Raw genomic sequence first — 27518 nt, 5'->3', positions numbered from 1 at the left:
AGTAATCTTTATTAAGTAGTTTAACTTCAGAATATGCATACACACATAAATCATATAACAAATGATATAGAACATCATACGAAATCAGAATCATATCACCATTCCCTTAACTTTTCTTTGAGATTAACTATTTACTGACTCAGACCTTCTGAGCAACCATATTTTCAGAAAAAAATGCACACATACACAGATAAATCATGTCCATAATAAATGATACAGAGTCATAAGAAATGAATGAACATCAGAATAATATCACCATTAAGGTATTTCAAAGATGAAAAAAAAAAAAACCATTAAGAATGAATAATGCAAACATACAAGAACGCTACTTTTTAATCAGTTTGTTATATATGTGTCCACTTTCTGCAGAAGTTCCGATGCAATATCTAGAACTTCTTTTTCGTTTTCAGGTTGGAATGTATTGTTAGGAATTTTAGGGGGAGTATGGTAACTGGGGTACTGAGTAGTTTTGGCGTTCACACCCAAATGTTTCAGTCGACTGACAAGGCCTGGCAAAGCACTCAGCTCTGGGCAGTAGCCTGACACTTTCTGAGCAAGACTAGAGATGGAGCAGTTGGGAGAGCTTTTTCCACACCTTCTGTACTCCGCTGCCATCAGAGCCTTCTCCACAGCTTGGTGAACCTTGAACAAACACCACTCAGGGCTCTCTCCTCCTGTGTCATTGTGAGCAGCTTTAAGGTCACACTGGGCTTGTAAATACCAGCGCTTAGCTTCTGCTTTGTCTGGTCTTGGCATTTCCTGGTGAAATGACGAAAAATTATAGTGGGGTCTGCTGTTGTGTTCTCGTCCTTGGCGGTGACGTTTCGCCTCAGAGTCCCACTCATCATAGAAGTCTTTAAAATCCCATGACCAACTGGACTGTCCACTCTTATTCTGCCCCCTGTAGTTCTCTGAAGATGATGATTGTTGTTTAACCGTGTTTAATCCATGTTGTTTAAATTCTTCATATTTGTTTTTTATGTACTTGAAGGCCTCATTAGCAAGCTTCTCTTGGTCTGGGTTTTTGTCTGGGTGCCACCTGAGATACAGACGCCGGAGGGCTTTTGGTTGTTCTTCTTCGGACAGGGTGCAGATTTCTTTCAGGCACTGATCAATTTCACTTTTGAGGGTCTGGGTTAAGTCTTTCTTATGTGATGGCACATGTCCATCCACCAGTTGGATCTCTCTACAATGATTTTGCTGTGAAGCAGATGTTTTTTCACGTTTAAACTGGTAAAGATCAAGGGAGCTGACCTCAAAAAACTCATTCGTGCCGATCTGAATTTTGTATCTACAACAATACTGGCCTGTTCCACTTGATACATCTAAACGTTCAACAATCACTGCATAGTAATAAAGTTCATCCTCTGATGTCTTTTTAAAGCCAACATATTCGCCTCTTTCATAATTGTTCATGAAGTTCATGTCAAGGGTATCATGCCATTCCTCAGGTATGGGGCTGCCTGGATCTGGATGATGATGCCCTTCCTCTTTGTAGGCACTGTTACGGATTGCATACTTTTCCAATGCCTTCTCAATTTCTTCCACTGTATCACACAACAGAAGCTGGCCCAAAGTGCAAACATAATCTGGGCAGAGACTATTCTCCAGCAGGAAATTTAGTTCTTTGCTTAATAATGTGGTCACTTCATACATTACCCCTGAGGCCATATCATCCCTGTGTTTCAGGTAGAAAGTGCAGCCCTGTGTCTCTTTTGTCGAGTACACTTGTGTTTCAGAAGCGGTGTTGGCCAGTGGCTCATCACCAAAGAAGAGCTCTGTCTCTAGGCTTTCACAGCAAGTGATCTTGAGTCTTCCAAAGGTGTTTTGGCATAATTCAACAGCACGATCTAGAGATATACTGCCTTCACTTTGTTGTCTGATCAAACATGTAAGACCATGCAAAAATGGACGAGAGGACAAATGTTTCTTGAAAGAGCCACTGAACTCACAGCTTTCTCCGTATTCACAAGGTTTCATACGAGAACCAGCAAGACGTTCAGAGGTCACACGGGACAACATTGTAGGACGAATATGTTCAGGCAATAATTTTAGCATCACCTGATGTTTATACATGTCCGTACCCAGATGACAATGAACCAGGTTCACAAGGAGACGGACTTTGTCTTTCAGAGAGTCTTCTAGTCTTTTTTTCTGGAAGACAGTGTCATTGAAGTAGAGGACATTTGACTTGTACAGTTTGCCATCTGCTGATGGTAAATACAAGGTCTCCCGAAATTGTATCTGTTCTGGTTGGTCTTTCATCAGCTGGAACAGGTGCTGCACAGTGCGATTCATAGTTGACTGCTGATTTGCATTCAGAGTTTCTTTTCCTTTGGAGTCCATGAAAATATCCTTGAGGACTACGCTGTACTGCCTTATTGTGGGTGTCTCCTCCACACCTATCCTTTTGAAGAACTCAGCATATAAGGCATGCTGTGGACTGATTCTATACAGATAGGGTCTAAACGCATTGTGATCATCAAGATTAAGCACTGCTTGACTGGCTTGCACAAGAACAGCATCATTTTCGACAAGAACCACTGGCAGCTTTTGAAGCAGAGAGGCACTGAAATCCTTTGATTGTAAGTATGCATACGATTTGCAAAATACAGTTTTTCTAATGTTTCTCAAATCATTTTTTGGGCATTCTGACAGACAGATGTTTCTCAGATTCTGGGCCACTAAACCAGAGGGTGGCTGATGAAAGGCTCCTGCTTTTTTCAAATGTTCGAGATACGATTGAGGAAGTCTGTCTGTGGGCAGTATTGACATGGAAGACCAAATAAGATATTGATGATCAGAGTTTTCTTCAATCAAAGACCCTTTGATTCCAACCAGATCTCGTTCTCCAGCAAGGGGTTGGTGGTAATCACACAAATCTTTCTGAATTTGCACTGGAAACACAAACTTGATGGCTGCAATCCTGTTCAACAAGTTGGAGTTCTTTTTAGTGGCATTGTATTTCAAAGCCTCTTTGAATAATGCTGAAGACTTCTTCCTGAGCTCCTTAACTGACGTCTGGCCTTGTGCTTCTGACTCAATTGTATGTGCAAACTCAGTAATCTCTACATCCGACACAGTGCATTTCATTCCAAGGTCCTTCAATAGCCGTCTCAGTGATATTTCTTCATCGTCAAATATATTCCAAAACTTTGGTGGTACAAATTTCTCCTGAGGAAGCATGATCTTGTAAAGATATTCTTTCTCATCAAAAAAGTAGGAGGTCAACTGAAGAGTACCATGGATGTCCCTAATGAACCTAACAGTTCTTAGTTCGGCTACAATCTGGTCATGGTATTTCTTGTATGTTGGGTGTTGCTTTAAGACCAACTGCAGCTGAATAGAGTCAAGAACTTGTGCTTCTGTGAGTGTCTGCAATGAGGGCAACAGGAACTTCACATAGAAGTCCAGATCAGTCAAAATGCTTATGTCCATGTTCCTTGACAGGTGTTCATTGACCAGGTTGTACTTAAGGAAAATATGCCCATCTTTATTAATGCTAAACAAGTCTGGGAATCTTTCAGAGCACTCTGTCTTCAGGATGAACACACCATTGTGTCCTTCAATGCATTGTCGCTCACCCTGCACTGTTTGAAACAGAGGTAATGACTTGAGCTTTCTCTGATATTTCTGTTTTTTTTTGGCAGTGCCAATTCCACTTTGGAGAAACTCCTGAAGCTTATCCAAGTGTTTATTGGACAGGAGCTTGAATTTAGAAAGGGGAATCTGGGAAACATGGTCCAAAACAGCATTGCTGTTATCGGTCTTGAGGAGCTCAGGCATCAAATGTTTAAAAAGCACTTCTGGTAAACATGCAAAAAATTTAGAGTATAATGTCATGAGACCCAATTGGACTAAGATGGATGCAATTTCCCCAGTTGGTTTCCAAACAACACTGTGAAGATCTCTCATTGTTTTCAGATATTGTTTGTTATTTTGGCTGATGACGGGCAAAACAGGAGAGTCTAGGAATGCTTTCTTGATTTCATTGAAAGTATTTTTTGTTTCTCCATCTTTTATGACCTCTCGTTGGATTTGTTCGTCAAAGAATTCCCAAAGTTGCTTCAGCCATGCAGGTGGGTCGCCTTCATGTTCAACAAGGTCTTTCAGCACAGGTATCAAGTATTTTGATGCAATTTGAATTGTCAATTTCTGAAGATAACCGCCTTTTTCAAGTATTTCATAGTGATTGAGGTTTATGATGAGATCATCTGCAAAGAGTGCTTTCTGTCCCTGAAATATATCCCAACATCTGGAATACAGCCTTGGAGAATCCCAGTCAAAAACCCTTAGCATCTGATCTTGAGTTAGGAGAAGAGGAAGTCGTTTGACAGAGTTAACATTTTTCTTATCAACATCCCTCATACAGAAGTTCAGTAGTGAGGAACATCGCTTTTTGTCTTTAATTAGGGTGTGATCCACTGGTAAGGGCAGGGTTGCTGAAGTTTTCATAGCATCATTCAGAGGTTTTTCCTTCAGATACTCCCTTACTGTTCCGGGACATAGCATCATCACTTCCACACCTGCTGTCGTAAAACCTGTAGATATCTTATCCATCTGGCAAGACCAAGGAACCACACTCATTCCAATGTCTTCTAAAATAGCAAAAAGGCTTTCTGGTAGCTCTTCACTAAAATGAGGAGAATCCATTGGATTGTGTTTGCAAACATTTGACCAGCTGACTGTGTATTTTGTTGCATATTCTTCATCTTCCAGCTTCCGTTGTAAAACAGGTATTACATAGAGGTCTCTTTCACTGATTGATTTGTACACATGATTGATCACTGTGTGCCATTCTTGCTTAACATCTTTTGAGATAGATGGAAAAAATGTCAGAAATGAGGAATCTAACTGTGATCCTAAAGTGGATACACCAAGGTGGTTTCCTGTTCGAATGGTCATTTGTATGTGCTTTAGGAGATCAGCATACAGGGGTGAAATAACATCCAGTTTGAGTGTCTCGTTCCACGTAGTCTTCAGACTTTCCCCATCCTCTTTCCATAGGTCTCTTCTAGAGGAGTCAACTTCAAAATTTCCATTGATGTGAACTGGCAGTCCAGTTACCCCAGGCAAAGGGAGGGAGCAGAACAACCTCCCAATGAAGTCAGGCTCATCAGGCTTTACTCCCATACATGCTGCCACAGCTGCCTGTGGGGTCCGTGGAACATCTGACTGCTCATTATCTCTGTCAGGAGTTGGTGCAAGAGAGCCAAACTGTTCTGCAACAACCCATTGACTTCGCCTTTTGTGTTTTGAATCTGATGAAGAGACATGCATATCATAGATGGCCTGGCATGGAATCTGAGAAACTTGAACTTGATTTTGAAAGTGTGCTCTCTTAATGCTGCTTTTCTCAGATAGTTCTTTTTCAATCAAATACACGGTATGTAGTTTGTCTGAGTCAGGGCTGATTGTATGGAACTGTATTTTCTTGATATGTTTCAGAAAGAGGATCAAGCCATCTGGGTCTTCAGCAAAAACTTGCAAAAGTTCCTCCATATGATGGTCTCCGACATCTGCTTTGCAAATCTCAGATTGAGCCGCCATTTCCTCTGTTCTGAGGGGAAGCCTAAACATAGTTCCAGACTTGAGGCTGAAATCTGACGGCAAAAAGGTCTGATAGACATCCATGAATGAATCCTTAAATGTATTTTCCAATGAGTACTTGCATCCTGGTAACTGTATTGTCGCCAACTCTGAATATTTCACGTGTGGGTCAGATATGCAAAGCCACTCGTCTCCTGTTAAAATGGCAGGGCAATCTGTGAGATGATAAACAGAATTGAATCCAAGACCATATTTTCCTGTCTTTCCACACTGTCCTCGTTTTCCACCTTCCCCCAGCTTTTGAATGCCTTGCAAGTCTGAATCAGTAAAAACCTTGTTGGTGTATACACATAGAGCTGGACCTTGAAGTGAATTCCAGTTCTTCCCAAATGTTTTTTCAGTGCCATGTTTCCTTTTATCCCAAATGAAGTGTATTTCAGTTGCTTCTGCATCTTCTGCATTTTGAATGAGCTCCTTAATGATGTCCTTCTTGGAAGGATATGCTTCTATGATGTTTTTGATTCGGACTGTTAGCTTCTCATGTTGTCCAAATTCTTGTGCATAAGGTGAAAAGCCATCAACTAAATGGTGTTGTAGTGTGTGGTGTCTTGTTGTTCTAACACCAAAATGGCGTGCAGTTCCCCTTGCTATTAGTTGGTGACACAAAGTGATATCAGCTGACACTGGCATCCATGGGCTGTCGTTGTAATGAAGATCAGAGCTGGGTCTCAACATAGAGTTTTCATCAGGAACAAGGTAGTTCTGTGAAATTGCCTCTTTAGTCTTAAGAAGTCCTTTTGTAAGTATGTCCAGACAGATATTAAGATCAGTGTCGGAAAGAGGATTGGATCCATATTTACTTTCCATCTCATTCAGGACAGCAGCAAACTGCTGAGGTGTAAATTGATTCTGTATGCCAACACATTCCCAAAGTGTGCTGAACTTGGAGAGGACACTTGGAAGCAAATAGAGATATGGTTTCACTTCAAACTCTTGACATTTTGCCACTGATTTCACATGTACAAATTTGTCTTCTACCAGGACCAAGGGAAATGACTTCACAAATTCATCAAAAAGAGTTGGGGGTTCTTGATCACTGAGCCACTTATTCAAGTATTCATAGCTATCATTTGCTATTCTGGCTATTAGAGAGTGATCACGCACATCAAATTTGGATGCTTCCTCCAATTGTCTTAGCACCGTCTCAAGTGGTGGTGTTTGACGCACACCCAGTTTCTCAAGAATTGAGTTATCAGCGTATATCTTAAGGGCTCTATGGTCTACTGTGAATTCTGTCATGTTCACCAAATAGCGGCAACTGAAGTTGTAAACCTCATAGGGCTTTTTCAATGCAGAAATCACTTGATTGTCTGCTAGTGTGTTCACTGGCGAACAGGCAGGGATGAGTGGTGTGTTTTGAAGTGAGCACCAGTCATGAGATTTTTTGTCAACTGACAGCTCCTTCATCAAATCAAACAAACATTCAAGGCGCTTTGTTGCTTTAATTTGGTCTGTTTCCCAAACCTTTGATATAGTGCCTGCTCTCTCAATTATGTCCTCTAAGGGCAGATGATCACTTAGCATTCCCAATGCTGTGAGCCTTTGGATCCTTTTTGGGGAGCAGAAGTCATCTCTGGTACCATCAAGAAACCTGCCTTCCTCTTGATCATACAGACAGGCCACTTTGTCAGAAGGATTCACAACTGTTCTGATGTACTGCAGTTCCCCACTACTCTTTGAAGGAATGATGCGATGCCCTTTCAGTAGTTCATCAACTTCATCATCATTGAGGTCAATTGCACTGAGAATCATTGCATTTCTGTCTTGGGATTCCAGGGAATCTACATTTCTAAACACCACTTCCTGGAAAAATTTCGTCCAATTGAGTGTTCTCGCCTTAACAATGTCTTTGAAGCCACTCTTCATCATGCTTTGCCTCACCCACGAAGGAAGTGGAACAGCACAGAATGCTGGGTTCTGCTGGCTCAGAAAAATCTTTTCTGCAAGTTTTCCAACTTTCTTGTGATTTGTTATGCTTGGGTTTAAATACCTCACATAGTTAAGTGAGTACCACTTCTTCCCATCACTGAAAAGTTTAAGATCTTCGTTACAAAATCCATGCACAATTTCTGAGTAGAAGGCATCAACCAGTGGTTGAAATGCTTTGCCTACTTTCTCTTTATCTGGCCAGAATGTGTAATAGGGATAATCTGAAAGGCTTCCATTTTCTGACAATTTCTTCAAGACCAGTAGGGTGGTAATGTAGGCATTTGTTACAGCATCCTTCAGTAGGGCTCTGTTCCATTCTGCCTTCATCCCAGTCTCCCATAGACATTTTCGATTTGACATCACAGCAAATGAACCATTGATGTTCACAGGGAGGCCAGTTTGAATTGACAGAGGCAGGAAACTGAATGCTTGTCCAGTTAAGCTGCTTTTCTTGGCAGCCCATTTTCCTGTCTGAGATGCCTTTTGCAAAGGCACAGCTATTCCCCCAATTGGCAGAGAGCCGTTCAGCTCATAGTTCTCTTGGACCATTCTCAGTGAACTGTGGGTGCCGAAACAAGAGTAAAGAAGCCAGTACTGAACATCACATCCATCAACATTGTTCTGAATTATTTCAGTAATGCTTGCTGTAGAACTATCCATTACATCAGCACACTTGGTATAATGTTGCATCAAAGATGTAAGAGAGTTGTTTTGTGTGTCTTTTCGAATTCCATCAGATATTTCAACTGTGTCCACAACTTTTCTTGTGATTTGAACAAGAGGCTTCATTTGTTCTTTGGTTGGAGGTGTGGAGGCATTCTCTGGCAAAGTCTGAAGTGAGAGATGCTCTATATTTTTCAGAAAAAGCAGATGAGTTTGAGCTTCATGAGTCAGGTGTTGTTGAAAAGCCATAATATGATCTGTGTCATACACCTTTGTGCTGATTTCTGACATTGTTGATTCCTCTGGACTGCGAAAGGGCAACTTTATTAATGTCCCCTTGTAGAATTTTCCAGTGTTTATCTCAGAGAGATCGCAATCAAAAATGCCTTCATACGATCTGAATTGTCCTGGAAACCTTCGAAAAATTCGCCGTTGGAATAAATTAAGTTTGATTCCCGGATTTCCCTTGTTTTGAATGAACTTTTTTAGATGTGTCACATTTGGATCGAAAATGAGGAGGTTCTTCCCACTCAACACAGAGGGAACATCAGTCACATGGTATACTGCATTAAATCCTATTCCGAATTTTCCAATTTTCTCCAATTTCTTTTCTTTTGAAGCAGATCCCACTCTGGTGATGTTCTCCCAGTCTTCATCTGAAAAAAGTTCATCATTGAATGTCCAAAGGCAAGGGCCGCTACACAGGGACATACCACTGTCAATGAGACTTTCAGGAGGGTCTCTGTGTTTCCTGAAATCCACCATGAATCTGCAAGTTCTTGCACCAGCATCTTCAGCATTTTGTAGGAGCTCTTTAAAAATGTCACTATCCTCGTCGTACTCCTTCAGAATGTTTTTAATTCGCAGAGTTATGGGTTCTGTCTGCCCACACTGCTCTATTCCAATGTACTCTGGGTTTAGAATGCGAGTGCTGAGCAGCGGAATTCTCAGCCACTCTGTCGTCACAGGAGGTACCTCTTCATGTATGACATGAAAATCTTCATGGTGTTCCTCCAAGTCTGCTAAACCCTCTTTGCTAATATCACAGACTACAGACTTAGAGGCAGGCTGCATAGCAAAGTTTTGGTTCTCTGCCATGACTGGTACTAGAGTATCATCCTTAGCAGGTTTCTGCTCCTTACGCATCCAGTTCAGAATATTTAAGGACACTCTCAACTCAGAGGGCTCTCCAAAGGGTGGACTTCTTTTGTCAATTCTTTCTTTGACATCATGAAGTATTTCCTCAATCTCATCGTCTGAAAGGTTTAATTTCACTCCAAACTCTTTCAGTAAGACTTCAAATGGTGAGTATTCTTCTGGCACCTTCTTAATGTAAGAACTCAGATCCAATTCAGGGGGATAGGCTAAAACCACATCACAAGGTGAAACAAAGTGGTTGTCAATCCAGAGCCAAGGCACAGGATTCTTCTTCATTACTTCCCTAAAAAGCCCAATATGGTTCTGCATAAAACTGTATGTGTCATGCAACTTTGTTTTAAATTGGATATCTTTGTCCAGGTCAGGTGTGGTTTGGGCCATTGAGTTTAGTACAGATAGATTCTCCATGACTTTCTCAGCTGGTGGTGGGTTCAGTAGTCCAAGCTGTTTGCAAACTTTCTCATTTAGCTCAGCAACAAGTGGCATAACATGCCCAACAACAGTACGGTATTTCGAATGTGTGATCTCACATAGCTTATAGAAACCTTTTTTTTCAGGTCTTTCTTCGAGGTCTTTGGTTACAGTGTGTGGATTCTGACAAGGAAACCAGTGTATCTTCTGCAGTTGCTCCAGCTGGCTAGGAGAGAATTTAGAAATTATATCATAATCGTTCAGCACTTTGAGAAGGACATCTGCTTTCTTACAGGCTTCTTCTTGAGAATGTGTGTGAAGCTCTTCAAGATTTCTGACAACATCCAGCACATTTTTAGGTGATATGTCCTTCTCTTTTGACTGCAGATCAAGTTGCTTTAAGCTCTGGAGCATTTGTGGAGTCATTACGTAGTCAGCAGAAGGAAAGAAATTTGGCTCAAAGAGGTTCTTGAAGGTGTCATTGCTGGGATCGAACACATTTGAAGCTCTGGTTTTTTGGCACTCTCCTTCTGTTTCAATGAAGGTCAGAGCTTTACATTTCTTGTGTAACATCACATTTTGAGTGAAGAGAGTGAAGCCGTGTTGTAATATCCAGATCATTGTTTTCTTTTCATTCTCTCGATTGAAAGATCCTGTTTCAATGCAATCCACCAGAAGAAGAGCCAACTGTGCTGTGTCCAAAAGTTCAATCTTCATCATAGACGAAAGTCTGCGATCTGCTTCAGTAGCACACTGGACCACATAATTAGGAATGGGTAGGTCAGAGGGAATGGTTGGTGAGGAGTTCAAAAGCACTGCACGTTTTGATTCAGCACATACATAGTCGCCAGTCATCAACTGGAACAGAGGCATCCTAGAGACTATGCTTCGCTCTTCATTGGAAAGAGAATCCAAGGAAGAGAGGAAGAACTTGATTTCCTCTTTTTCAGTGCAAGATGCTGAGTGGATTCCCCTGATGACCTGATCCCTGCTCAGGTTTAAGAAGATTTTCAGCAGGCTTTTTGGTGATGGTGGAAGTACAAAGGTTTCTATGTCATGGTGTTTGAGACACTCATCTCTTTTTATGACGGTTCCCCCAACCTTCTTCACCACATTCTGAATTTGTTCAGACAGGCTGCTATGTTTGCTTTGCTGAAACACCAGGGTGGGCTTTTCCTGTAGCCTTGCCAACAACACAGATTTGGAATCACTTTCAGGTGATTTCACAGGTATCAACGGCATGTTAATAAAGTGGCCTAACTCCTCCCAGTGGGAACTCAGATATTTCCAGAACTCTATCAACCAACCCCTTGGAGGATGGTCTGGATTACCTACGTCCCATATCACATGGTCATGTCCATTTTTCCATTCATGTGGAAAATGTTTCTTGGTTAAATCAGCCACATTGTGTGCATCCAGGTTGATGATTTTGAATGTTTCTACAATTTTTTCAAAAGAAAAGATTTAGATGAGTTTCTAAAAAAATGTGTTACACCTTAAATTCTGCAATTCTTCTTCTTCTTCTTCTACACCAAATTCTACAGTTATTTCTATACAATAATTTACCATGATGTATTACAGACTCCTAATGATTTTATTCTTATAAATACACTCCATACCCTGACAGTATGCTGGTGAACTACTACTGTTATATGTGTTTATTTGTTTATGTTGGCTTATTTATAGTGAGAAACTAACAAACCTTTTGTGGCCAGAATCCTCAGGTGACAAAGGCTCTTGGGGCTCAATTCCTGAGCTATTAACGCTTCTTTGCAAAATGGCAGCAATTCTCTGTAAAGTGGAAGCAAACAAAACTGAATTTTCAAGTATCTTTACAAAAGAATATAAGGTTTATCTGAAGATAAACAATTCTAAAGTCAATGCTCCCAACTCACATTGGAAATTCTTTGTTGTCAATGAAAGCAGTGCATTCATCACTGTCCGTGAACTTTTTGAAGATCCCATTGTTAAGTGGTAGGAGCTGCAGACCCTCAAGCTCCTGGTAATTCCCATCACTGAGCACATACTCCAGAAGGGAAAGCTTGTCATTGTGTGAAACCTCCTCTAATCCACCTCTGTGGAGAACATCCCTGACAAAACGCGGGGTGATCCACTGTAGATTGTCTGACTCAGGAAAGACACATTTCACATCATTCACTACATGCTCTGGAATGTTGATAAGATTCTCATTCTCTGCCATCAAAACTCTGGCCACAGCAGATGTTAAGACTGGCTCCTGAATGTCATTAGCTGGAAATACAGCATCTAATGGGGTCACCCAGATTTTTTCATCTTTAGCAAGAGAGAGCACGGCTTTTTCGTCCAGTAGACGTTCCAAAAGATCCATTGCTATTCGGTGCCATTTCTCCTTATGTTCCATTTGGACAATGTCTGGCCATAGGCGGTACACTGATGTTGCAGGAAGGATGGAGTTCCTGCAACACTGAATGGAATCAAGAATCATCTTCAAGTATGTGTGAGGAAGAACGTCAGTCATCAGAAGCTCATTCCATTGTGCCGTTTCGTCGTTCTTCTGGTCCTCATCTTGCCATTTGATATGCCGCCGGTTGTCAGTCAAGCCAAAAGATGCATTAATTTGAACTGGGAGCCCGGTCCTGTTTGACTCATTATTTGGTAGTGGAAGGAAACAACTCAGTCGTCCATGAGAAAAACAGTTATCTGGATCACAAGGGAAAGCCAAGTCAACTTTAGGCTGGTAGCACATCTTCTCAGCAAGTGAGTCAATCTTTGTCACTTCCCCCTCCTTCAGGCAGTATGATGTTACAAGCCACTGGGTATTTCTCTCTCCATCACTCAGTGAAGCAGAAGAAATGTTTTTAAACACGGTTGACCCCTCTGAGGGGTCTGTGTCACCTGAATCTGAACATGCTGGGGAGCTTGACAGGGACACTTTAAGTCTCACTGCTACAGAGCCACAGGTATTAATGTGCATCAGGGAGACATTAGACACATGTCTCAAGAAAAGAAGGCTAATGTCTGCATCTGCAATGAAACTGTCAAAGAGCTGAACAACTTTGTCAGAGTCATACAAGTTGTCAGAAATCTCTGAGGATTCACAGCGCAAAGGAAACCTAAAAAGAGTCCCATTAAAATACTGATCCTCTTCTATGGTTTTCTCCCAGGTACTGTTACTGACTTGTTTAACAATGTCTCGGAGTGGTTTAAATTGATCCCTCAAGGTCAAAAGCATCTTTCTCTCTTCATCATCATCCAGAGACCATCTGAAACCTCCCTCTCCTTCTCCAAATATCTTCTCCTGTGGGTCCAGCAGCCCCAGGTATTTGGAACTGAATATGCATGGCACATCTATGGGTAATGATGATTCAATGGCATTAGATTTAACAGCTTTTTTTAACACAACATGATTAAGTATGTATGTAGTAAGTGGTATTGCTATATCATTTTCACCTGTGATATGATAGACAGAACTGAATCCAATCCCAAACCTCCCCACTCTGTTTGGATCATCGCGCTTGACACTTCTTCCTGTGGCCTGAATACCATGCCAGTCTTCTTCAGTGAAGACAGTGTTGTTGAAAGCATAGAGGGCAGGACCTGCTCAAGATAACAATGTTCAGTTACATCTACTCAAAATTAAAGGTATTTTGGTTGAGGTTAGTTTGGTTACAAAAAGGTGAAAAAAAAACCTGAATGTGAAAAAGTATGCAAGTGTCTTTATGGGGAAGTAAACATTGCACATTTCAAAATGAGGAAGGACCTATGAGCAGAACAAAAAGGTTCTGAACTTGCAAACTTAGGTGATCTATCTAATGCACACTCTTCTATGAATGAAATGGTTGATGCCTTTAATAGCAACTTAAGAAATGCATTTGACAGCATTGCGACAATCAAGATCAAAAAGGGGTTACATGACAAAATGCCACCATGAATAAATGACTATCTGTGAGCTAAAGAGATTGTGTCGGGGCATGGAGAACAACTAACTGGAGGTCCAGTTTTAAAGAAGAGTATCCCCACCTACAACAATACTATCTGCACTGAGACAAAAGCCTACTTTTCAAATATCATTGCAGAGAATTGCGGCAACTCTAGGGTACGGTTCTCAACCACAGACCGACTATCCCGTTACAGCCTCTGGCATTTTCAACCTGGATTCTGCCTCAAAATGTGAAGAATTTGCACAATTCCATTTGTCATTCAATTTTGAGCTGCAGTCCCTGTATCAAAAGTGCCAAACAAATAAAGTGTATTATTATTATTATTATTATTCTAAACTAATGGCCAACAACTTGGCTGGCTAAACTCTTCTGAGTGTTAAGCAAGACTGTTTTGGTTATCAAGGGAAGGTGTGTGTAGAAGGGCCAGTGACCGTAGCAGATTTCACTGCGCGCATTAGCAGAGATCTGTTTCCTGGCACATCTGGTGAGTAGTTTAGTTTGCGGGAAATCACACCTGATAAGTCAGCATGCCAACTAGTTTGCTCGTTCGTTTATAGCTTAGCGGTGGATGTTTGACTGCATTTCCACTTACTTTCCTGCAAGTTTGTGGGTCACTGACGAACTGTAAGTTTGTTTTCTTTGTTGGATGAACGTACAAACTAATTCCGTTCTGTAATAACGCTGTTGGTGTTAGCAGCTGGTTTGTTAGTGTGTGTTAGTATGTGATGATACAAGTTGTATTTCTGGCTACTCCAAATGCAGCTGAGGCGAATTGTTAATGATGTTAGTTAGTATGTTAGACCTGTTTCAAATTTGTCAACTTCATTTTATTATTATTGACAACGTGAGTAAGGATTCCATTCCGAACGTGATGCTGCACATTAAGGGCATAGAGTACTAGCGATAGCACTGTTTTTTTTTTTTTTTAAGATTTGTTTTGGGGCTTTTTGCCTTTAATGAGATAGGACAGTGAAGGTTTGGACAGGAAATGAGATGGAGAGAAGAGGTGGGGAGTGGGATCGGGAAATGACAGCGGGTCGGATTCGAACCCGTGTCCCCGTGGGCGTTCAAGCCCGTATATGGTCGGGGCTACAGTGCCCCCCATAGCGATAGCACTGTTACTGACCTGTAGATGGCAGTATAGTCACACACATCTTTATTGTGTGGCTGATCTGTACATATTAAGCCTTTATGTGATTTATGCAAACTGATGTATAATTTGTAATTTATTTCCTTTCTGCTAGACCACAAACATAAAAAGTGTCTCTGTCTTTTGCTGGATATGCCTGTTTGAGTCCAGTGCATTACTGTGCTGCCTGCAATGTCGAAAGTAAACCCATACACAGCATTCTGACTCTAGCGGTGTTCTTACAGACACACCAGGGCGACACCACGAGTTACCAGTTTTTTCAGTGTGACTGCACTCTCAGATACAGCAAGAGATTCTCACTGGGATGTGAGATGTAAGGATCCCATTGATGGGTAAAGAACAGTGTGTGTGTGTGTGTGTGTGTGTGTGTGTGTGTGTGTGTGTGTGTGTGTGTGTGTGTGTGTGGAAGTTGTGTGAGAGATGCCAATTGCAGGAAGTGAGCACTACAAATGCTCTGACTTGCCAACAAGCCTTAAGGCCCCGTCACACCATGACGTTCTGGTCAACGTTCTATGATGTTAGAGGAAACGTTGGTAATCGTCCATGGTCGCTGGAATTGCGCCAGAAGAGCTGGTGAACGCTGTAATCGTCGGTAATCGTCGGTGATCGGAGGAGAACGCTGGTCGAAAAAAAAAGTTTTGAACATGCACAAAAGTTCTCATGGAGATCAGCGTTCTTCAACGTTTCATTTAAACGCTGGAGAACTTTCGTGGAACGTTTTATTAACTTTGCACGCGTTTGGCTATCATAGTCAGTCGTTGGGTAGGGTAGACTGAGTACAGTTGATGCACCCGAAATAACTTATGTGCGCAGCAATCCTGAGACGTGATTTTTAGTTTGGACATGCCTACTAACGTCCTCTTTGATCCAGGGAAATTTGAGCACCTAACCCATCTCTCGTAGGAAGATATAGGCGAAAGTTTTTTCACCAAGGGAAGATCTTGATTTTATCATGTCCCTTCTACAATTAATATGTTATTAACCATACGTGATCAACAAACGCAACTTACATCATTGCAAACGTTATTCTGTGCACTATACATCTACATATTCAATGCTATCATGTCATGCAAGGTCATTGCATAATCTAGCGAAAAGCGGAGTGGAGGGTATATGCTTGCTTGAGCCCAGCATGAAGTAGATGTAGCCTACTGAACTTGAACATAGCTGAGCACTGTTATAGCTAGTGCTGTTCCATGGCAGATGGATATGATATGAAGACTCTTGTGACAGGGACAATGTGTGTGGATGTGTTGATGTTTTCTAATAATAAACATTGAGAAACACAAATTCAGTGTCAAATTTAAATCATTTATTTTAATTAACATAAAACCCCAGGAATAACGCCCGTTATTTCGCAAATCACAGTAATAATAACAGTAAATCTTCGTCCGAAAACATTGCTAGTGAAAGAGGCTTTGTATTCTTCTTACTTTCAGCAGCATTTATCATCTTCTTACTTGCAGCAGCGCTAATAGCAGAAGCCCCCCTGACACCTTTTCGTGGTCTTGGCGGCATGATGTTCACTGTTCAGATCAACTGAATCCACTATGATTTTCCAGCGTTTTATACCCGTTTGACCATAAAACCCACACGCCAGCAAAACGCTTTTCTGTCATTATTCACACGTAAATTACACTCTTAACACGCTCTTCTAAGGTTGACTTATTGTTTGTAGCACTGGAGTGACACGTCAGCACATGTTTGTCGCGGACCAGTGACACTTCACTTGGTCGGTGTTACACACTCCTCATGCGTCAGTCCCACGCTAGTCATGTGTCAGTCCTACGCAATTATTTCGTTAGTAACACGCCAGATGTGTCCACATCGCCCTAGAACGCTCGAAATAGAACGATTAGAAAGTTCAGAGAACGTTGACCAGAACGTCATGGTGTGACGGGGCCTTTACCAACAAACCTGTCTCTGGTAGTGTGGTATGCATGGTACCGTGCAAACCTTCCCTTCACAATTTCAATGAGGCCTTGTGGTAGCGCTTGACCTACTCCAGTCCTCAGAAGCGTGTCGCTGAAAAGCGCACGTTCCAGTCTTTCTACACATTACAGGACACTTTTACAAGCTTACAGCATTGTTTTTTGGGCCGGGAGACCCCATCAAAGATTTTATTTCCATTTTGATTTTCGCCATGGGGTGAACAGATGTTTAAATGAGCTCAACTGACCTTACTAGACATAGTAGACTGTATGTGTGTGTCTGTTTATGAGAGAGAATTGGAGAACATGTGTATGTCTGTGATAAACAGGTTAGTATGGAAAATGAAGCCCAAAATACAGCACAGAAAGGCCAAAGGGACACAGAGGATCGTGTGAATAAGGGCGACTTGGTTACATTATGGTTAGAGGTGGTGGAAGTAGGTTATACAGTGGCTTACACATTTGAGTTGGATTTTTTAGAGAGCATTTTTTTTAACATGATTTTGAGATAAAACTATGGAAATTGAATGGCACGTTTGTTATTATTAAATTATATAAATAATTAAAATGATAAAAGTAATAAAGAAATCAAGTAGGACATCTGTTGTGTGGTGTTTTGTAATTGCATCAGAACAAGGCCAGACAATTCTGCATCCTTAAATAATTATTTTAATCTATAGAAAGCTGATACATGATTTTATGAATTGAAGGTACTTGTAAATAATATAAAATATGTTCTGGTTATACATTTGTTATCAGCTAATAAATAATATCTATGTTATTTATATACAACCCACACCTTTGATTTATTGGTGATGATGCATTCAAACTGGACTTTGATAGGCTGATTAATGATTCCTTGGCTTATCTCATGTGAGTGTCATAATCTGATATTCACATGAGATGAGCCAAGGAAATATACGGTATGCAATATATTTTGCACTATAATATGGTGTCTTTACCTTTGTATTAAGTTGGGTACCCTGAAACCCTGAGCCCTATATGCTGTATGGTATTTTCACTGGCCCCATCTGTAACCCCCACTAAATATTTTTGCACATAACTGTCTTTATGACATGCAAATCACAGACGTAAGTCAAGGGCGGAGTATACGTTGGCTAAAAACTGCGTAGCAGCACACTTTTGTTTTCTTCTTACATACATGACAGAATACAGCCCATTATGCACAATTCATCACTATAATATTGTCTTCTTTACTGATAACAGCCTTGAAAAAGCTTTTATCTGATGGTATAATATCTGTGGTACGAACAGTCAAGTTAGCAATGGTAGGCTATATAGTTTTAGGCTGTTAGTCCATTCACAGTATGTAGGCTAGACAATGGATGCTACAGGGCCTTACTGAAAATGTTCCCTACAGCACATAAGAAACAATGGTGCACTGCCATTCAGAGATCGATGCCAAACCAAAAAAACAGGTGTGTTTATCTGCCCTCAACATAACCAGACACTTACAAACTGAATTTGAGGATGATTCCAAAGCGAATTGCCTATAAAAGCATACATCAGAGATTCACAATTGCTCGTTGCCGTTGGTTTTAACCAATTTCTAAAATCAAGATAATCTGTCAAACTCACATTTCAGAAACCCCCGTCACAGAGACTACTCTGGATCAAGGACCTCTAAATAATAAGAGCACTCTAGCCCAAGATCAGTGACATCAGCAAAAAAAACTGTTACATGATTCCTAACGGAGACACCTTAATACCCCAGACATGCAGTCTAATCCACACTACAAAGCAACCAGAACTGCAGTTCTGGGGGGAAAAACTGTCTTTACAGGTGAAGTCATACTTGACAGTTACAGCTTGTTTTATCAATAATGACTGGTGCCTTTAATGGCTCATATCAGACAAGGGAAAACTGATGGAGCTGCTGGTGTTCCATTATAATAATATTTTTTTTAAGTATATTTACATGTGGGAACTGTTGCATTGGTCACAAGGTTGCCATGCTTGTCTTTTGCCTATATTTCCTAATATTAAAGAGCTGTCCTGGTGATTGTGTGACTGTGGCAAGTTTACACTGGTGATTTGACAAAGATTTGGAAAGGTTTGGAAAAAAGTAGCATCTGACGGACACACACTATAAAGTAACTCAGTAACAGACCACACAGAACTGAGTTTGGTTACCTTGGTACTTTCCAAGGTCTTCACTCCACAGGCTGTCTTTCTCATAGGCCCTCTCATCATGAATGAACACCACCTCTGAAGCGCCAGCATCATCTGCATTCTGTATCAGCTCCTGTTCAAAGACCAGGCAGACCAGTCAGAGAACGGCGTTACAGATTACACTGCCATTCACCATCAATACTGACATTCATCATCAATACTGCCATTCATCATCAATACTGACATTCATCATCAATACTGCCATATGCAAAACAATTCTGAACATACCTTTAATATTTGTCCTCCATCTGGATATCTCCTGAGGATATCTTTCAAGTAGTCTATAAAAGGTGGAGATGTTGCACCAAATGTGTTTCTGAAAACAAAACAAAAAACATTGAGTGAATAAGAGCTCTGCATATCAACAACTTTTAAACGATTGAAGACATACCATACTTAATAATGAAAAACATCAACTCAATATCTAATTATTGTACTTCTATCAGAAGTTTAAAAAATGAACCTCTTATTAAATGTACTGTTAAATAAAAAAATGCTATTAAAAATATGCACTGTAGATCAGACAGAGGTGCTATGCACAAGGCCTAATTACTAAAAGGCTCTCCAATGTGATTGGCACCTACACTATAACTGGCACTGGCCAGTTATAAGCTCAAAAGCATTATTACATTTATGATGCCTTCATCCAATGAGACACGCCATGTCGCCTAGGTATTGTGGAGGGAAAGCATGTTTGTCAGTATTTACCAACTTTATGTTGATTAAATAGGTTTAAATTGATAGACCAGCACAAGAGCCTTACATTTACAATATGAAAAACATGTTTCAAAGGCATAGAGTCTCTGGCGTCAGCAGTTGGAGAAATTGCTAAACATTCCAGTAAAACTAGTCAGAGAATCAACTGTCTTATGCCACGGTGAACAATAATGCCAAGGTATGTTGACAGATTAGGCGAAGTCAGCTAGGGTTGGGCCTTTAAATACTTTGTGATACTCTTTGAATGAACCATGGCTGTCACTTAATCGCATAGCAACAGATGTTCCTCAGAGAAACATAGTGGTCGAGTTCTTCCTAGATCTCAATAAGGTGCATTGCACACAATGAAGGGAGACCATTGACTCCTTTTGAACATTGACTCATCCACATAACTGCATAGGTTACGGCATGCAATGGCTGATTGCTGCTGCGGCGCAATCACAATCACATTTTCCTGCAGGAATGCATCTCTAGTCTTACATTTCATATCGCTCTGTGACTGTGCAGAACATCCAGTCACATGAAAATTCCTGCGGTCTCAGGAATTCACCAGCCTCAAATGTCAAATGTAACAGGTGTTTCTGTTATCAAACACACACCTAAGCACTGAAATAAGTGTCTGCTAGTTCTTTAGCCGAATAGATATTGCTGTAGATAGCATGTGCACGGCAGCCTCCTCTGTGGGTAGGGGCAGGGTTGGGGCACAATGGAGAGGGAGGGGGTACGGACCTGGAAATTGTACTCGTTCAAATTTTCAAGCTATAGAGTGTTTTTTCACAGTGTCCATCTCATGTACTACTGTCAGGACATAGTGACAGTTTTAGCAAATATGACAGTGTTTATAAGGGTGTCCTACTGCACCTTTAATGTAAAATATTGTATTTTACTCAACAGACTTCCATACTGTTTGCATCTGACTTGTTTATTTTGATGTTGTTACTATACATGCCTTAAATATCAGTAATTTTGCAAGCTTGGGCGTTAACAAGAAAACTGTAAAGAAGCATTACACAAAATGGTGGCCATACACCTTAAGCTGCACCACCATGAACCCTGATCACGTCATAATTTGCAGAAATAGGAAGGAATGGGAACCCAACATAATAACTCTGATACTTCCTTGTAACATCAGACTCTCCATAGACAGCCTCCCTTTGTTGACCTTCTTAAAGAGACTTTTTTTTTAATAATTAGTTGAAGAAATTATCCACAACACATCCTATCAAATGTGTGGATTTCCTAACAAACATAGTGGTCGAGTTCTTCCTAGATCTCAATAAGGTGCAATGCACACAATGAAGGGAGACCATTGACTCCTTTTGAACATTGACTCATCCACATAACTGCATAGGTTACGGCATGCAATGGCTGATTGCTGTTGCGGCGCAATCACATTCACATTTTCCTGCAGGAATGCATCTCTAGTCTTACATTTCATATCGCTCTGTGACTGCAGAACATCCAGTCACATGAAAATTCCTGTGGTCTTAGGAATCCACCATCCTCAAATGTCAAATGTAAATAATTCTAACTAGACCTGTTACATTTGACAGCAGGAAATAGAATCAAATGGGGGCTGATGAATTCCTGAGAGTTTTCATGCCATCATCGGAAACATTTGCATGCAAACAATCAAATAAAAGAACTGCGCATTAGGCAAGGTCCTTTTTTATTGTAAGCTGCATGATTCTTTTAAGGTACTGTGCCATCTTGGGATCACTTAGAGGCAGAGGGCCTACTGGATTTCCAGCAGTTAGAGGTCCCCAAGAAGACAGTGCCAGAACTGACGGCACAGAAAGCTGTGGGGTGGCTTTGGCACTTAATCCCTTAATAATGTACACCAGAAGAATGTTTCCAGTTACATGTGACATAACAAGATGCTGACAATAACCCACGGCCTTACAGGCTTAACCTGTCCACCTTCAAACACTTGCCAAAAATGCCAATAATGAGCTTATTACGTTATATGAAATGTGAATGAACGCTTCCTGCTCAGCTAGCTCTGTTATATATTCTCTCACATATCAAATGTGTTTCCAAATCATAAACCTGGTCATTTGCATTTTACACTTCAAAGCAGACATTTGTATGCAAAAATCTGTATCTGCAGACATTTTGTCCCGTGTCCACATGATAAATCATGGACACATTTTCATTTCAGTTGGAAGGGGTCACGTAGTTTCCACAAGTGTCTAAATGTAGCACCAGTGTATACAAATTAGTAAGTACATGTATTTGTATGTAGTTCAGTAATGTGTAGTTCAACATTTTCATTTAATTACTGACTTTCAGAAGAATAACTAATACATTTGAGGTATTCCACTCTATCAATCTACCACTCCCAGGCTGTACATTACATGTACCAGGATGACATTGCATAACATTATAAGGCATGATCTACTAAACATATTACTTTAAATCACCCCCAACATGCTTTTTGTAGAATACTGTATACTATTATATCCAAACTGGTCCTAAAACTACATTACTAAAGCCAGAGATGATCACCTATACCAAAGGTGTTTCCACTTACTTTTTATTTTTCTTTCCTTTTCTGACAGGATCACTCATTTTTCAGCAGCTAATTGATTGGACCCTGCAACTGAAATGAATACATTTATACATAGGTGTACAGTAGACCGACAAATGCAAACTTTCGTTAAACCTGAATACAGTGAACACAGATGACATCTTATACAACACACCATATCAGCAATCCCTGGAGTTCAGCGCGTTCCTCGCAAACAAATGGGACGGCACATCCTTGGCGACCTGGATTTATATCATTGATTTACGCCCCACCTACACCAGCAGTCTTCAGAGGCAAGGTGTTTCCACGTACTCAGAAAACATGCTGCATCACAGGAAGCGAAACTCATAGCTCGTGTAACACAAACACATTAGCCTAAATTTCACCTCGGTTATTGCGGGTTGAGGGTCCTTAATTGGTTGGTCAGTTGAGAGCAAGACAAGATGATTGACATAAATTGACAAAAATACATTTGATAGACAAATCCGAAACGAAACTCATATTTCGTGTATCCTCAAAAGGTGGTTATTGAGTTTCGTTTTTCCTCCTTAATAGTGTAGCCCTCAGATAGCCTTAATAAGGGACGTGCACATGAGGTGGGGCAGGGGTGGCTAAGGTGGTCCGGGCAACTGCCCGTCTGCCCTCCTCGACTCAAGCTGCGCCTCCGGGAAAAAAAAAGTTTTAAAATAGTATAACGGCTGCAGAATTTCATGTAGGCCTAGATTTAAAAAATCGCCACCCATAACATTTCATAAAGTAGCCTAGAGAGCGAGGCAGGCACGTGACGTGCCAATTCCAAACAAAATGACGTTAACGTTACTGCTGATGGTTAGTTTCTAACATTTCATTTTAACAAGAACAATGCATCACACGAATTATTTCATTCAAAATGGTTAAATGTCTAAATCCTATCACTGTTTTATGTGTTGTTAAATGTAGAGTGCGGTAGAGGCTAGAATGCCTACGGAAAAGAGGAGAATTCAGGAGAAAGAGAAGCAGCTAAAGGCGGCCGCAAAGGGGAGCACATCTTTGCAGAGTTGGTTACAAAAAAGCAAACCAGCAGGTGAGACAGAGACTGCATTGTGATAAAGATGACAATGTGTAGGCTAATTAATTAATTTGAAACAGGATAATATTTTCAAACTCATATTTTTAGCCTACTAATGGCAATTTATTATAATTACATTACATTTAAGATGAGGAGCAACCACAAGCCTCCAGACCGGAGGAAAATGTGGACCAGGAGACACATATGACTAGGCATAGGTGGAGATCCTGGTGGAGACAGGGGGGACGTGTGTGTCCCCCCCCACCATAAAGTTGTCCCCCCCAACAATCATTGTAAACACAAATAAATCATTTTTAATAATATAGTTTTATTAAATAAAAGCCAGACAACACAAGCATGCTAATTATAAACGTAGAACAATGTTTTGAAAAATCATGATCCCCCTATTCCTCAAAGTGGTTTGGTTCACATGCTATTTCCAACGGGCGGGGCTATTGGCAGCTCCCTGTTTGAGTCAATCAGCCCAGTAGCCTACACGGTCAGATTGTGAGGAAACCAACCGAACCAGTAAAACCTCATTTATCACACCACTTGTTCAACAAGCACAAGCTTGTAACATGAGAAGGGACATTTCTCATGCTTTGTCCAAAAGCTCAAACTTGAACTTGTAAACATTCATTAGCTAGTATCTTAACCGGCGTGCTGATTAAAAAGAGGCTGATTTTGGACAAAGCACACACACACACATACACACTACACCTCCTCTCTCCTCAGTCACTGCGGCTATGCTACACGATATGTAAAGAGGTTGACAGACATTGGACCTCATTCTCGGACCCAGTTAAGAACATGTTAAGAACATGTTAAGAAGAAATGTCTTCTTAACTCCACTTACGAAGTTACAGGTGTAACAGGCCAAATTAACCCCCGCCCAGATTAAACCTGGGTATAGGCCTACTTTGGCCCAGGCCATACTATACCCCTCCAGACCAGAGTAAACCCCAGTGGATAAACTGTCCTAGGCCAAACTATACCTGGGGGTGTAAAATAGCCTAGGCCAGACTATACCCCTCCAGGCAGGGCCGGGCCTTCCTATAGGCGACAAAGGCGGTTGCCTAGAGCGCCACCTAGAGGGATGCACCAAAACTGCGCCTAGCAAAAAAAAAAAAAAATAATAATATATATGTATTAGTGCTGTCAGTTAAACGCGTTATTAACGACGTTAACGCAAACCCATTTTAACGGCGTACATTTTTTTCTCGCGAGATTAACGTTCTTTTTGGCCTCGCAAAAGTCTTTTTTTTCACATGCTGTTGCAACAACTAGTAACCTTAGAAAAACTACAGCACCACGCTGGATATAGCAAAACAATAGGCACGCCGTTTGGGCTTGGAAGCCGTCCAAAAGTAGTAGGCTAACAATACGGTTTGAGTGAATGGTGAGCGCGATAAGGGGAAATGGATGATAAAAAGCTTCTGTTAGGAAGGCCAGATACCGTAACAGAATGCGCATGCGCAGATATCTGTTTTCTCAGCAGCATCTCGTGATTGTGGAAGTTCGCGGAAAAACACCAGAGGAGTCTGTACAGCGTTAGTTTTGTTGTATCTATACAGTTTAATTAGTAGAAGTTAGTCCTGTTACCTATTATTCTCAGACATGTTTGTGCGTCACTGACGAACCGTAAGTCTGTTTTTCCTGTTATATGAATGTACGCGAGAATTCCGTACTGTAATGACGTTGGTTTAGTTAGCAGCTAGTATATTAGTGTTTGTTAGTATGTGGAGATGATAGCTGTATGTCTGGCTACTTTAAACGCAGTTTGGGTGAACTGTTATTAATGTTAGTCAGTATGTTAGACCTGTGTAAAATGTGTAAGGTTTCTGATATTATTATTATTGAATGACCAGTAGATGGCAGTATAATTACATAGTAATCACCACTATTATACTGTTATTAGCAATTTGTTGTGAACCAGAACCTATAGGGCGTATTCACGTGACGTCAGCATCTCGCGTGGCGCCATCTTGGGGTCCACTTATTAAATGTCAGAAGAAGTTGACCTAGCGTGTCCGCTGTCTGATTATGCGAGAGGCCTGCAACCTCATGTCCTTCTGCATTACCAAAGAAAGATTTCAGCGGTTGGAATCGATCCTTTTTTGATTCAAGATGAGCAGTTAGACGCGGATCGCCTGCCGCCAGTGGAGGCAATGGATCTTGCGTCGTACTTAGTACTGGAGACAATTTTTTACACACAGGAAAGTTTCAAGGCGTACAAAAGTCTGCAGGCTTACAACTACGTCGTCTCTGGCTTTGTACAAAGCGTCAAGGGAAAACGGTTTGATGGGAAATACGTCGTGGTTGGGAAAGTTTTTGTATTTTACATTTGAGGTTAACCTGGAGATAATGTCGTTGTTTGTAATTCTTGTTACCATAGTAACCTTTACTGTCCTTCCCCCTGTTTACAGTGCAAGGCTAAATAAAGTCATACAGTGCTGCAGGTGCCCCCCTCCCCACATACCTTGGAGTTGTGAGGTTTTGTTCCTGAAGACTGAGCACTACAAAAAACTCAACATGTGCCCGTTCACCCCCATTCCATCACTATTTGGGGCAATGAATGATCTAAGTCATTTGGATAAAGATGGAAATAAATTCAAGATGCATTGCTACATTCTCACTGTCACAATTTGTATGGTAGTATCTGCACTAAAACTTGATTTAGCGCTATTCTGTACAGTATGAATATGAATTCAAAACAGTATATCAAATAAAAAACAGTATATTTATTACTATCCTTATCTGTACAGTATGAATATGAAATCAAAACAGTATATCAAAACAGTATATTTATTACTATCCTTATCTGTACAGTATGAATATGAATTCAAAACAGTATATCAAATAAAAAACAGTGTCCTTATCATGTAATGGTTGAGACATCTGCAATTCAAGTTAAGGGTACAACTGATGGGCACATGTTTGTTAACACAGCACATACTCTGATAATTCTGTCTACCATCGGTTCTGTGGAACCACCAGTAAGGCTGACATAATCAATCTCCAAGGTTTCCTGTAACATCTTGTACTTCTGTTTCAACTGTCCAATCACACGTTCAACATGTATCCTCACATTGGCAATTCCTCTTGTGTGCTCGATGTCAACTGGGTCAAGCTGTTTGCTACCACGAGTGAATGTAGGAATGGCCAGTTTCACTTGGCGTAGGGCAAGGCTATCTTGAATTGTGAAACCACGATCAGCCATGACTAAGTCACCAGGTTTCAGTCTTTCCAACAGACCGCAGTTTGCTGTAAGGTGCTTGTCAGATGTACGTCCCCCCCATGCCCTAGACACAAAACAGATGAATCCTTGTGGTGTGATAGCGATTAGTACTTTAACAGTGTTGTGGTGCTTGTAGTTGGAGAAGGTCTGCCCTCTTGCGAGCAGGTTAAAGGCCTCTCGATGAACACTTCAAAACAATCAATTACTACAGTCACCTTACTACCAAATGAGTACTCAAAACATGCTGGCATTGTCCGAATGATCTCCTCTCGTTCAGGCCATTTGAGAAGGGGTGAGAGTCGTGCATCCATCACTATCATCCATGACCAGAAAATCCTTGAGACAGTAGGCTGACTGACATCAAATCGATATGCCAGATCTTGCTGAGGCACATTGAGCCTCAGTTTCATGAGAACCATCACAAACTCTTGAAATGGTGTTAAGATTTTGGTCCTCCTTGACACATGGGCCTCAACAAAATTGAAAACTGTATTCAATGTATCAAAACTTAGCAAGCCTGTGTAAAATCGTACCTTGTCATCACTGTCATGACAGTTTGAAAAATACTCCTCAGTAAAAGACTGCATCTTGCTTTCCTTGAACAGATAGTTAAATTCGGATGTCTGGGAAGATTTGTCAGAAGTGCTTGTACCTGTGAGTTCCGTACAACTGGATGGAGTCTGGTTTTCTGGATGATGTGAAGTTGTCCATGTTTCTTTTGTACCAGTAGTAGCGTTGTCTTGTTCCTCAGGAGCAGCAAGAACTTTTGAAGCTACCACACACACGTTCATTCTCCAACTTCTCCGCTGTCAGATCCGCTCTACTTATGGCAGAAATCCATTGTCTGCGCAGAGTAGATGTTAGTCCCTCCACACATTCCCCCTGATTAGTTATCACACGAGGGACGCGAAACAACCTAACCTTTTTGTGGTGTGTGTGCGCTTTACCCGTCCTAGTCCCACATCCAACAATGAGGCAGTACCATAATCACAAGGCACTGAAATTGTATCTCCTTCAGGA

At 41.0% G+C, this 27518-nt stretch overlaps 1 protein-coding gene across 1 annotated transcript; it reads right to left on the bottom strand.

The window, feature by feature from the left end:
• Nucleotides 1-321: 321 nt before the first annotated feature.
• LOC122133343 (sacsin-like) lies at nt 322-27209 on the bottom strand. The gene is made up of 7 exons (XM_042709356.1): nt 27151-27209; nt 19194-19281; nt 18927-19038; nt 13201-13347; nt 11667-13098; nt 11474-11562; nt 322-11210 (listed from the first exon to the last, which is right to left on the bottom strand). The coding sequence occupies exons 1-7, from the start codon at nt 27207-27209 to the stop codon at nt 337-339; spliced, it is 12801 nt and encodes a 4266-aa protein (XP_042565290.1). The 3' UTR covers nt 322-336.
• Nucleotides 27210-27518: the final 309 nt, after the last annotated feature.

This window comes from Clupea harengus, chromosome 2, assembly GCF_900700415.2.
Source record: "Clupea harengus chromosome 2, Ch_v2.0.2, whole genome shotgun sequence".
Lineage (NCBI taxonomy): Eukaryota > Metazoa > Chordata > Actinopteri > Clupeiformes > Clupeidae > Clupea > Clupea harengus.
The sequence above is the reverse complement of the archived record's forward strand: the minus strand, read 5'-3'. Positions and strand labels throughout refer to the sequence as shown.